Below are 12,744 nucleotides of genomic sequence, written 5' to 3'. Positions count from 1 at the left end.
AGTGTACATAAACATGTGCCAGGCTACATTTGAGCTCAGTGGGAAAATATGTTTAAAGGATCAGATCAAGGACAAGTCAAGTCTCTCAAGTGTTTTGAAAAGAAAAGAGATTATGGTCAAGCCCCTTGGAATGGAAGGGGATTCCCCCCAAAATAACAGCAGGGTTGCATGAGGATTTGTGTGTGTGTGTGTGTGTGTGTGTGTGTGTGTGTGTGTGTGTGTGTGTGTGTGTGTGTGTGTGTGTGTGTGTGTGTGTGTGTGTGTGTGTGTGTGTAACGTGCATCCACGTGTGGCTCTGTGTGTTTGTGCAGAATTCAGAAAACCATGGTTTGAACATGAAAAGGATGACTATAGCTGGACCAGACTAAGTCACCTTGTTTGAATAAAGTTTAAGAGTCTGAGTTTCTTGCAGATTTTTAAGGCCTCAGGCAGTGGGGAATGTCCAACACCATAGAAGCATATTGACTGTAATCAGGTACCTGGTTCCCATCCTCCCAGTAAGAGTGGGTGGCATTGGGAGATTACAAGAAAGGTTAAGTTGGTGGTTGTACACAGCTGGTTACCAAGGGAAAGACGAGAAGAGAAGAGAGGAGAAGAGAAGAGAAGAGAAGTCACAATGCTCTTTCTTAACTATCATAATGTTTCCACATGCTGTAAATCCATCCAAGCCCATGTTAAGCTCGCCTGGTAATCCTTCAGTCCCCCTCCTGTCTCGTCAAGACACCGTGCATTAGTGATAATAGCTCTGAAACTCTGCCGCTATCTCGCCCCTTGAAGATGATTCCTTGGCGTGGATGCAGGCAAGCGTCACTGCGGCTGGAAATGAGATGTAACACCTCTGGCTTGTCAAATAATAAGACTTCTTTCCATGCACTCAGACTTCAGTTTATGTGAATGTGTGTGTGTGTGTGTGTGTGTGTGTGGGAGTGTGTGTGCATACAGTATGTGTGGGGGATGATGGGGGGGGGTTACACAGGCTCCAACATGCACCGCGCGGCGACTTGTCAGAAGCTGCTTTTCCCAGCTATTAGCTTCTCTCCGTTAGGACACAGGTCCCTACACGCCCCACACAATGCGTCCTTTCCCCATGCATCATCCACGGCTACATCACCACAAGCCTTCCTGTCCTGTCGACCACTGGATCTGGGAAAAGGCAGTGGACAAAGATGGTGTCTTTCACACATACTCAGATGCCAGTCAAGTACATGCCCTTTTGTGTGTTTGTAAATGAGAGGTGCTTTTTATAGTCACCTGGAAGATGTATTAAAGAAAATAGAGGCTCTAGGATTGACAATCTTAAATAATATCATCCCTGTAAACATTATCCAGTATAACCACAGTGGAAATCTGGACTGCAGCACGTCATCAATCCTGGAAATGAATATGTTTAACACTGCTCTATTCTGCTGTGTGTCCCTTAACACTCTGTGTAACACTGTGTATATGCCATGCTGTCATAAATACAGAACTTTTACAATCCCTACTTCCCCAGTGCTGGACAGTTTAGCTGTCAATATGAAGCCATTCAGCTCACTATTACTGCTTACATTGTGTAATCTGTCAGTTGGTTGAATAGGTTAAAATCATTATTTTTGAATATGCTAATGGGCTAAAAAAAAAAGATTTTAACAATAATGCTTTACAAGGGTGAAAAAAGAGAGGAACATTTTCAGCTATATCAGGAAAAACCTATTTAAAAAAAAGTCAGTCTGTTAAGGTCATTACACCTTTTTCCCAAAGTCTCTTAGAGACAAACAGCAATTACAGCGTGTGTGTGTGTGTCTGCGTGCGCATAAATGTATTCGATATTTGGACAGTTAAGTGAATTTGCAGCGGGCAAGTTGTTGCTTGTGTATATGGATGACGGTCTGGCAATCATCACCCTGTCTCCAGCAGCCTGTCAGGACCTGCCTCTGCTGGTTCACAGTGTAGAGGCAGGGATGGATGGATAGAGTGATGGATGGATGGAAGGATGGATGACTGGATGGAGGTATGGATGATTTGACTGTAAATCAAAACGTGTCATGGTCACTTTACACCATTTTTGGATGATTAGCTGAATGTTTAGGCACATTTGATAAAACGTTACATGAGCTTCTGATATATCCACATATCTTCTTTTTTTAAAATTGTTTTGCAATTTTAGTTGTAAATCAGAACAAGCTCCCCAATGATGTGAAATCCAGCATGAACATTTTGGGAAAGGACATGAACATATCAGCGTGGATGAGGTTTGGCAAAACTTAAATGTAAAACGCAATGTGGACTTTTTTTGTCAATTGACAGTGTCAACTAAAATCAACAGATTTAATAACATCTGGTTGAACCTTCTGTAATTGACATCTTTCCTTTTTTTGAACAGTTACAAATGTTTCTTTCTAATAATCTGATCCCCATGTAACCAAATAGTTTTCTTCCTCAATTGTTAATTTTATTTTCTTGTATTTTCTTGTATTAACAATTTTTCCACTTCAAACCAAATAATCTTCAGTCATTAGTTCTTTGTTCTCATCTTCAGTCGCTCTTTGTCCTTCCTCTCCATCCTTTCATCCCTCCCTGTGTCCTGAAAGGAAGCTCAGCTTATTCATCACTTGTCTGAATATTATGCATCTCTTGTCTGAACAGGAAGATACACATCTGATAGTGTAGTTTATTATTGCTTCGCGTCTGTCGATGAGACTAGAAGCTGACCTCACAGATTAATCTGTAATGCATGTGTGTGCGTGCCTATTCACCGTCAGTGCATGCACACACTAGTTGATGTGCTGGACGAGTTGAGACGTCTCCCCTGGCATCTGCAGGAAAAGTAATTTATGACTTTTTCATGCACTCTTAGATTTTAAGAACCCATATCATCGAACCACTGACCTACTGTCTCCACGTTGTCTCAAGAACTAATGGTCACTTTAGTACTCGGCCATCAGGACTTGAGAAAGACATGGATTTGCTAAATTAAACAAAGTGCTGTACAATAAAAACCATGAAGAGAAAATAAAGAATAAAACTAGAAGTACTAGTACTGAGTAGAGTTTACAGACCTCTGCCAAGGCCAAACACATTTAGATTTTTATGTGGCTCCATAGATCTGCACCAAATTGCACCCTCATGAATATCAGTCCTCTAAACACACACAGTTTTTTCATCAACATCCATAAATTACTCTCTGGGAAATCAAGTCACATGTTGAAAAACACCCTATCTCACAATGTTAAAGGAAGTGAGAAAATGTTCTTGGATCCGCCCCCTGATCCAGATCTGCACTAAAACAAAGCACTCTGAGTTGTCATGCTTGTTGGGATAAGAAAGAGCTGTTTTTGCATCATAATGTAACTGCATGGATCTCTGTCGTTGTCTTCACAGACTCAGACATTGGACATCGCGAGACAGCTACCAGCAAACATTACATTAATGACATTAATGATGTGGGGTAAATCAGATAGTTGTTGCTTGTACACGATCAGAGTGGCGCCTGCATTTTTCTACAAACGTAAAGCCATGAAACCACCACCATGACCAAATATCAAACTTTCTGTGACACTGCCTGCTAATTTGACCATAATCTTATTTTTAATCACAAAATGAGTCAATAGTCCGCTGTGCTCGTGCTGGAAGATAAATCAATGGATGCATTTTTTTTAGATGTGAGTGATTGTTGCAACAGGAAAAGTCCCCAGTCCCTTCACTTCTTATGTAAATAAGAAGTCTGTCTGGCTGTTGTATCTCAGAAATATTATTTATTCATGGTATGGATGGGCTGTTCAGACTTGTCAGGGAAAGTTGGGTGGGAAAAGGTAATGTTGTGCACAGGTATTTCCATTGCCCTCAAGGGATTGCGCATGGCTAAGGGTGTGTGTGTGTGTGTGTGTGTGTGTATGTGTGTGTGTGTGTGTGTGTGTGTGTGTGTGTGTGTGTGTGTGTGTGTGTGTGTGTGTGTGTGTGTGTGTGTGTGAGTCTGGGATGTGTGTATGGCTTAGTAACGGTGTCACAACAAGGAATCCAAGCAGTTGCTAGCATAGGGATGACTCTATGCCAGTCGTCATCAGGCCAGATGCTGTCTGGAGGGAGTCAAACCAGAGTTGGACTGATAAGTACACATTTATAAAAGTTATAATACGTGAATCTAAAGAATTTAGTTGATGTCCATGCAACAGATTCTCTTAATCCCTGGATATCGTGAGGAGTGTGGTAAGGTGCATAAATTCAAGAGTCCAAATGAAAAGGTGATATTTTTTAGAGGTGTAGCTCAAATGGATACTACACAACCCATAATGCAGCAGAACTCTTTATACTGCATGTTATATTAGACCCAAAATGCCAATTTGTAATACAGCCTTTTTGTTAAAAGGCCTAAATGGAAATGACCTTAGTTAGTTATTTTTGAATTGTCCCTCAGATCCATTGAAGACTTTATAAATTTGAAGTTCCTACAAACACACTCCATTGAAGTTTGTAAAATATTAACCATTTACCACATGATTAAACTTAAGTTACCAGATAAAAACTTCCAAAAATTATATTTGAGGGTTCTGGGAGGAGATGCAGACCATCAGTTTCAGCTTTTTATATTCCGATGTGATGTAGCAGACATTGAGCTACATATAATCTATTTCTTCCATGTGATGCACTGCTGCATTTGTATTCATGCTCACTGTTGCAAGTCCACACAGGACAACTGTCGTCTCTTTTTTTTCTGGAAGGTCCCAATTTCCGTGGGGAAGATTTTTGAGATTTTGTGATTGTGTCGGGGCTTGTTAAGGCTCTTCCATCCTTTGTTCCGGTGTCTTTGCGATGCGTCTGAACAGGCATTTGCACACATGCATACAAGTACACACATGCATGTGTAAATGCTCATAAACAAGGAGTCATTGAAAACTTAGCAAACACAGAGAATCTCATTGAACTGAATTGATTGAATGCAGTAAAATACATTCAACGTTTCTTTCACTTTTTTCCCCCTTTGGTATTGACAGGCGCACACACACGCACTCACTCCTACACACACACACAGACAACCATTTTTCGAGTCTGTCCTTTTGAAGTTATGCCGTTCCTTTACCATCTGCAGCATCTCACATTACTACCCACAAACCCACTCTGCTGGATAATAATAATTTATTCATTCTAATAACACAGTATTTACTTTTATAATACAGACTCAAATTTACTGATGACTGTTTTATGGTTCCCTTTCCTTACTCTCCCTTTCCTGACACCATGCGTTCTCCAGTCATAACATTATACCATAATTACAGTGTCCTACTTGGGCACTGCAATTGTATCATTAGATTATCACCCAGCTTTTAATTTGTCCACTTGAATCCCTTTTTTCTCTGCTGTACTAATAGATAATGTAATGACTCAAATCACTTTTTTTTTCATTTTGAAACAGCGGCATCTCTTACAACATTATTTCACCCTGATGTCTATGGTGGTAAATCCTTTGACATTAACCTTCCTATCTTTTTTTTTTGTATTATTCATATCGATGTCTTGAGGGAACAGTTTTAAATTTGTTCATCTTTATTGTCATAAGTTTAATTTTTTGTAGGTTATTTCCAAAAACATAAAAGCGTGAACTGATCACTAAAAGATCTGATTCTTCACTCTGGAAATGACTAAAGTGTAAACTGAAAAGAGAAAGAAATCTGGCTATGCAGATTGTTTGCAACTGTTTGGCATTTTGTTGGACAAAGTCTTGGTTCACTTGTGCTCATGTTCTGAGAATGTTTTAGACAGATGGCTCTTTCATTTTCATTTTTTTCCTTTATATACACAGTCACAGTCACAGATCACTGACTTGAGTCTCTCTGGCCCTGTGTCTGTTCTTCTCCCATCCAGTACTCGCCCCTGCTGAAGAAACTCTACTGTCAGATTGCCAAGACCTGTCCGATCCAGATCAAACTGTCCTCCTCTCCTCCACATGGCAGCATCCTCAGAGCAATGCCCATTTACAAGAAGGCAGAGCATGTCACAGAGGTGGTCAAGCGCTGCCCCAATCATGAACTGGGGCGAGATTTCAATGACGGTAAATCACACAGTACAAGATAAGACATGTTACTCATGATTCACAACTTTGGTGTCACTTCTTTTTAAACAGAAACATTTTGTGCAGTAACATAATAGGAAAACAAGCCTGAGTTAGATCAGCCAACCGCATCCTGACCTTTCTTCCATCCTTCTTCCCAAAGGTCAAGCAGCCCCAGCCAGTCACTTGATCCGGGTGGAGGGGAGTAACCTCTGTCAGTATGTGGATGATCCTGTCACTGGCCGACAGAGCGTCTTCGTGCCCTATGAGGCTCCTCAGGTTGGTGGCTCGGTATCATAAAGACACACAGTGCATTGTAGTGATGAAGTGATTTCCTGTTGATTTCCATGATCAAACCAATGAGCAGTCAAGTTAATTACAAATGAATAGTCCGTTCCAGTTAAATACTTAATAACATCTGTATGTAAGGATGAAGTTGATCAAGTGATCACAATAGTGCGAAACCATTGAGGGAAGTTAAAGAAAAGCATCAATTGTCTTGCCTCGCATCAAAGTGCAGTACAGCACTGCCCCCTGGTGGTGCATTGGGCACACTTACAGAGAAAATGGGAGGTTTGCTTGTCTGCAGATGGAGCGTAATGAGAATTGTTTCGATACATAAAACACATTATAACCCTAAACATTGATCGTTGTTTGCTGCAGGTGGGGACTGAGTTTACCACCATCCTGTATAACTTCATGTGCAACAGCAGCTGTGTGGGTGGCATGAACAGGAGACCCATCCTCATCATCATCACCTTGGAGACCAGGGAGTAAGTCAGCAATGCATAGGTCAAACACATGGCTAACCCTAACCTTTACACGTAATGTATACACCTAATCTAAATCTCATGGGGACCTGCTTTTTATCCATATGAGAAAGACAAGTTCTCATATTGTGACCATTGTCAACAGATTTAGGTCCCCACAACATTTTAAATACCTGAACCACACAAATACACACACACACTCACAATAGAATGGCAAGTGCAGAGACACAACAAGTGTTTTCCAGTGCTTGATTCAAGTATAAGGTAAAACTGAGTCGTAGAGACATGTTTGGAATTTAGGAGAAGCTAGCGAGCATTTATTTTATCAGTGTTTCATCTTACAGTAACAAGAAAATGTTTCTTTTAACTCAAGTGGTCAAGTCTTGGGCAGGAGGTCGTTCGAAGGTCGGATATGTGCGTGTCCTGGCAGAGACCGCAAAGCTGATGAGGATCACTTCAGGGAACAACAGGCCCTGAATGAGAATATAGCCAAAAATGGCAGTGCCAGTAAGCGCAGTGAGTAGAAATTCTGAGACTTGTCAGTTCACGTCATGTTTTGTTGTTGAGTGTCTAAAAGAATGAGATTGTGAACTGTGTTCGAGAAACCTGTTTAAGTATGATTCTGTTGTCTGCAGACTTTAAACAGAGTCCGCCAAATATCCCGAGTCCAAATATTAACATGAGGAAGAGACGACACGGAGAAGAAGAGATTTACTACATTCCTGTAAGTCATTTACAAACGTTAACATTTTATTAATTATTTAAATTGACCAGTATAATGTCATAAATTACAATTGATTTATATTTAATGTGTGTGAGGTTTTAACCCCTAAACTCAACTAATTCAATCATGTAGCAGTATGTTGAAATAATTACACTGACTCAACGAAAAGTCAAATACCATTGTTTGAAATCCTGACAACAAACAAACCATTGTTCTAAAGGTGTGCTCACACGGCTGTTGATTGTGTTTGATGTTGTCTTGACCGCAGGTTCGTGGCAGAGAGAACTTTGAGCTGCTGATGAAGATTAAAGACAGTCTGGAGCTGGTGGAGTTGGTGCCACAGCCTCTGGTGGACTCTTATAGACAACAAACACAGCAGCAACTGCTGCAGAGACCGTGAGTCACACAAATGCACAAGCAGACAGATGCCTGGTGATTAAATGCCCTAAAACACTCAAACATACACACGGACCCTGTTCAGAACCGGTATTAACATCCACTCTGATCGAATCACAGGCGTGATGCATTGAGGACACATTTCAGATTGGGTCTCTCAGGTATGAACAGGGCTAAAGAGAAACATAAACATGCTGCCAGTATTAAACTCTTCCTGTTTGTAAAATGCAAATACACAAAACATATTAAATTGCTCTCAATTTGCCGTACACACAAATATATCCACACCCAGACACACTTCAATAGGATTCATTTTCCAGATAAACTTGAAGTTGCAAACTCAGAGAAGAATGAACTAACCTTCACAAGAAGCTGAATAGATCGTACTATTCAATTTAACGAACATGGACACTCGTATCCCACTGAACTCTGCCTTAATGTCCTCGTTTCTCTAGGAGTCATATATCATCCCCCACCGCTTACTCTCCACTGTCCAACATGAACAAGCTTCATGCCCATGGAGGCCTGAGCAAACCGCCCTCAGTCAACCAGCTGGTGGGGCAGCAGCCCCAGCAACACCCCTCTGCCCCCACCTCCATAGCTCATATGGGTGAGTTTATACTGCGTTTGTGATTCAAATCAAATCACATTACATGTTTCGAATCAATTTCTTGGTCAAGGTTTCAGATCAGAAAATATTAATAAAGATAATTGTATGTGATTGTAGTATGCAGTACATTATAGTGCAGGTCTTTGTGCTATTCTGCTGCTGATTATGTAATGACTGCCCCTTCCTCTCTCTCAGGTTCAAACATGCTCAACAGCCACCACATGCAGGCCAACGGTGATATGAACGGTGGCCACAGCAGTCAGCCTCTAATGTCTGCTTCCCACTGCAGCCCACCCCCTCCGTATAACCCTGACCCCAGCCTCGTCAGGTACCTCACCCTCCAATGACACCTCTACTCTCTTCTCGTGTAAAAGGCCAGCAGACAATCACATGCTCTTGTTGGTTTAAAATCATAGACTGTATATAAAGGTGAACGACATGGTGGCTCCCAAACGTGAAGCCAAGCCATTTTTAATCGCCCTCTGATGGCTGGCTGCAGCATAGCTCATAAACCCTGCCCACTCCATGTTAGTGGATGGGACAAACTAAAGAGAACACATCAAATTTTTCCAAAAACGATGATTTCTCTCATTTAAGGGTAAAAAAAGCGCAAGATGGCAGCACTTGAATGTGTGATATTTTAGTCAGATTTTTATACAACCATGTCATCATGTCATCTTATAAACGTTCTTTTTGGCCAAACTTTTTGTTTCTTTTTTTGGGAGGGGGGGGCCTTTTTGCAGTGAAATGTGTTAAGATGGATCTGTGTTATACAGACAGTTTGATTTGATCATGGCTGCTTTGCAAAAACTCACAATTACATCAAAAATCTGCCAACACCTATGGCTGGTGCCAAGTCCAAAGAGGAATTGATCAATAAACTATTGATAAAACAGCCTAAATAGAACTTTAATTGGAAAGGTTGTGTTATAGCAACAGGTTAATAAATGTTTTGAGTAAAAGATAAGTAAAAAAAATTAGAAGTGTGCCGTGTCCTGTTACCGGTGTAAGATACAACTGTTTGTCTGGGTCTTTATCAACTGTCCACAAGCAAGTGTTCTTACGTCAATTCGCTGCAACTAGTTGCATAAGCTTAGGGTCTAAATGAGATGTTGGGGTTTGTTATAAAGCCCAAACTGTGCGTCATACACATGCATCTACAAACATTTGCACTGTCACTATGTATACAGCCTACATATATCTTTGCAATGCACTACAGTGGATTTTCTTCAAAAGAAACTCTCATTGTTTACGTTCTGTTTAATTTAAAACTGTTTACTTTCTTATTTTTCTAAGAGAATGTGTCAATGCAGTTGTTTGACTGACACAAATTCAACTTTTTTTTTGGATGCAGCAGACTTTGTCCAGCTTTTCATTTTCTAGATCATCATGTTTATTTTGAATTGTACAGTATAGCGTCTTTTTCGATTACATTGTATGTCACCCAAACTTTAACACTTCATGTATTTATAATAAAGGTTCTACACCAAAGCAATAACGGCCTTATGAATCATTAATATAAATGCATGTTTATGGTTTTAAAATAAACTAATATCAGAGATGACAGTGAGATGATGATGTGATACAACAAAACTGAAAGGCTTTTCTCTTCATTCTTATTGCCCCTGACAATACACGTAGGATATTCTGTGTTGTACTAAAGCACAACTGCACTTTTCATCAGTGTCAAATAGATTTTTATATTTCAGTCCTATTTTAAGCTTTGTAGCTGTGGTCTGATGACAGTCTAAGCAGCCCTGCTTTTCTCCCCATGCAGTTTTCTGACCAGTCTGGGCTGTCAAAACTTCATCGAGTACTTCACCTCCCAAGGCCTCCAGTCTATCTACCATCTTCAGACTCTCTCCATGGAGGTAACTGCTCTGTTTGTTCACTTACTACCTCACAGTGACAACAATCATTATAATATCAAATGTCGTGTGTACAGCTTCATAGAAAAGAAGAAAAATAATAACAGCGAAGGAAAGAGGAACCAATAGTGAACATGAACATTTTGGAAACCCACTTAATTGTGTTGAATGTGTCCTGTGGAATATTTGACCACAGATAGTGTCTAACCGCAAATACACAAGGATGCACCGGCACTCTTATCATTATCTGTCTTCTTTGCTTAGTATTCTACTTCATTCTCACACTTCTCCAATGTCTGTTTGTGCCTCTGCCAGGACTTAGGTGCGCTGAAGATACCGGAGCAGTCCCGCCTCGCCATCTGGAGAGGTCTGCAGGACATGAAACAGGGTGCTCCCATCCAGCTGCCCGCCTCTAATCATCACCATGACTACCATGGCCAGCAGCTTCTTCGCTCCAGTGGCAACATGGCTGCCTCTGCGATGGCTGCCATCGGTGCTGCTGGTGGGGAACTGCAACGCCAGCGCGTCATGGAGGCCGTGCACTTTCGCGTCCGCCACACCATCACTATCCCTAACAGGTCAGGTGTCGTTGGGACCTCAGGTATGGCTGCGACTGGTGATGAGTGGGCTGACTTTGGTTTCGACATGCCCGACTGCAGAATGTCACGCAACAAACACTCCATCAAGGAGGAGTTCATGGAAAGTGATGTTCACTGAGGCTGAAAAGAATCTTGGGACTGTTTTGACAGCGTTATTGTCACAATCAGCCTAATAACAGAGTAAAGAAATGTGGATTGGGTCTTTAAATGTGCAGTTAGGTGTTGCTGTCAGTGATTTTGCAGAGAATTTTTTTCAGTGTATTAATGCACTTTCCTGTGCTGTCCTTATTTTGTGCATGAACACTTGCTCCACCCAGGACTTTGAACATGAGATACCACAAAAGACGTCTCAAGTTCTCTCGGCATTCACCATTGCGACAATACAACTGTCAAGGCAATGCCAATGAAAGCACACATTTTTTGAACTGTACGTTTTGTGACTTTGATGATCAGAGGTTACAAGGGAGGAATATCAAATATTCTGGGAGGCGGGATGTTGTTTGGTCTCACAGTGCAATAATAGATTTTAAAAAATAGTAGCATCCACTGACACGGTGAACATCAACTGTAGCATTGATACAGAATCGCATAATAGACATTTCGTAAATTCACATTCGTGTTCTAGTTTCAATTTGTTCCTTTTTCTTTAAAAATAAAACTAGTTCTCAGCTGCCTTATTTATTGCTCTTTCAGTTTCACTTGACTTGTGCAAATGTATATACTGTAACTTGTAAATGTTTTAGACTAGATGTGGTTGAAAATGGGTATTTAGAATCAAAATTGTTTCCTGTTTGAACCAAATGAACAGAGGTGATTGGTAAATCAGTTATGGGAACACCTAGTAGTGTATATTATTTCTAATGGAAAAGATAACTGGATGACTTCTAGTTCAGTATGCCCTCGTCATTTCAAGTTTAACATTTATTAAATGGGATTTGGTATGAATAGAGTGTATTCAAGGAAACTCCCATCCAAGTCAACAAGTAAAATCAAAAGTAGAACATTGAATCCATTACTTTTTTACTGTGGGAAGTGTTGTATTTATACTAGTATGGAAACACACTACAAAACAGCTGAGAGGTCAAAATATCAAAAACAGTATTATATCTTAATAGCAGGGATTTAATCAGAGTTGTAAAAAAGACATTGAGAATAGCATCCCTGTTTAAGACACTAGACAAGACAGCAGCATGTTTCTACATTTTGGTGTATTTTGAATAAAACCTTGCAGGGCAGGGTCCTCATACTAGCTGTGTACTCAGTGTGTTTCTTCATAGCACTTGATTGTGGATATTTAATAATAAACAACATTCCAGTTTGAATCCTAGATTTCCATTAACATGATTGATCATGGTGCAATTTTAGTATGGTGTCAAATTTGTTTGTAGTAAGTACCTGACTTTGTACCATGACAATAATCTCTACCTGATATGCAGTTATTTTTCCATGGGCCTCATACATACACACTTCCACTGGCTAACATCAACTGGTCAAAGACAGAGCACTTTAATGCTTTAAAGGTAAAATGGTTTAGGATTATTTGTGCTTATGATCAGTATTATGCATTATCATAATGTAAATAGAAATAGTGCTTTGTTTTGATATTTCTGCTACGTTTTTTTATATATATATAAAGATTATTATTGAAATGTTTGTAACTATTGCTGTTCATCAATGTCTGTTAGTTTCTGAGGTTGTAAAGTTCAGTGTTTTTCTTTTCTTAAAATCGTGGATATTAAAATATTTGCCGTC

At 40.2% G+C, this 12,744-nt stretch overlaps 1 protein-coding gene across 2 annotated transcripts in view; it reads left to right on the top strand.

The window, feature by feature from the left end:
• The window catches only part of tp73 (tumor protein p73), a 25,667-nt gene extending 12,923 nt beyond the window's left edge, over nucleotides 1-12,744 (top strand). For both annotated transcript variants that reach the window (XM_069526110.1, XM_020089362.2), the window contains 10 exons: nucleotides 5,839-6,025; nucleotides 6,189-6,304; nucleotides 6,689-6,798; nucleotides 7,169-7,311; nucleotides 7,431-7,519; nucleotides 7,788-7,915; nucleotides 8,371-8,525; nucleotides 8,721-8,853; nucleotides 10,303-10,396; nucleotides 10,709-12,744. In XM_069526110.1, the coding sequence (XP_069382211.1) occupies nucleotides 5,839-6,025; nucleotides 6,189-6,304; nucleotides 6,689-6,798; nucleotides 7,169-7,311; nucleotides 7,431-7,519; nucleotides 7,788-7,915; nucleotides 8,371-8,525; nucleotides 8,721-8,853; nucleotides 10,303-10,396; nucleotides 10,709-11,110 (1,557 nt within the window). In that variant the 3' untranslated portion in view covers nucleotides 11,111-12,744. The remainder of the gene's footprint in view (nucleotides 1-5,838; nucleotides 6,026-6,188; nucleotides 6,305-6,688; nucleotides 6,799-7,168; nucleotides 7,312-7,430; nucleotides 7,520-7,787; nucleotides 7,916-8,370; nucleotides 8,526-8,720; nucleotides 8,854-10,302; nucleotides 10,397-10,708) is intronic.

The sequence above is a fragment of the Paralichthys olivaceus genome, chromosome 6 (genome assembly GCF_024713975.1).
Source record: "Paralichthys olivaceus isolate ysfri-2021 chromosome 6, ASM2471397v2, whole genome shotgun sequence".
NCBI lineage: Eukaryota > Metazoa > Chordata > Actinopteri > Pleuronectiformes > Paralichthyidae > Paralichthys > Paralichthys olivaceus.
The sequence above is the reverse complement of the archived record's forward strand: the minus strand, read 5'-3'. Positions and strand labels throughout refer to the sequence as shown.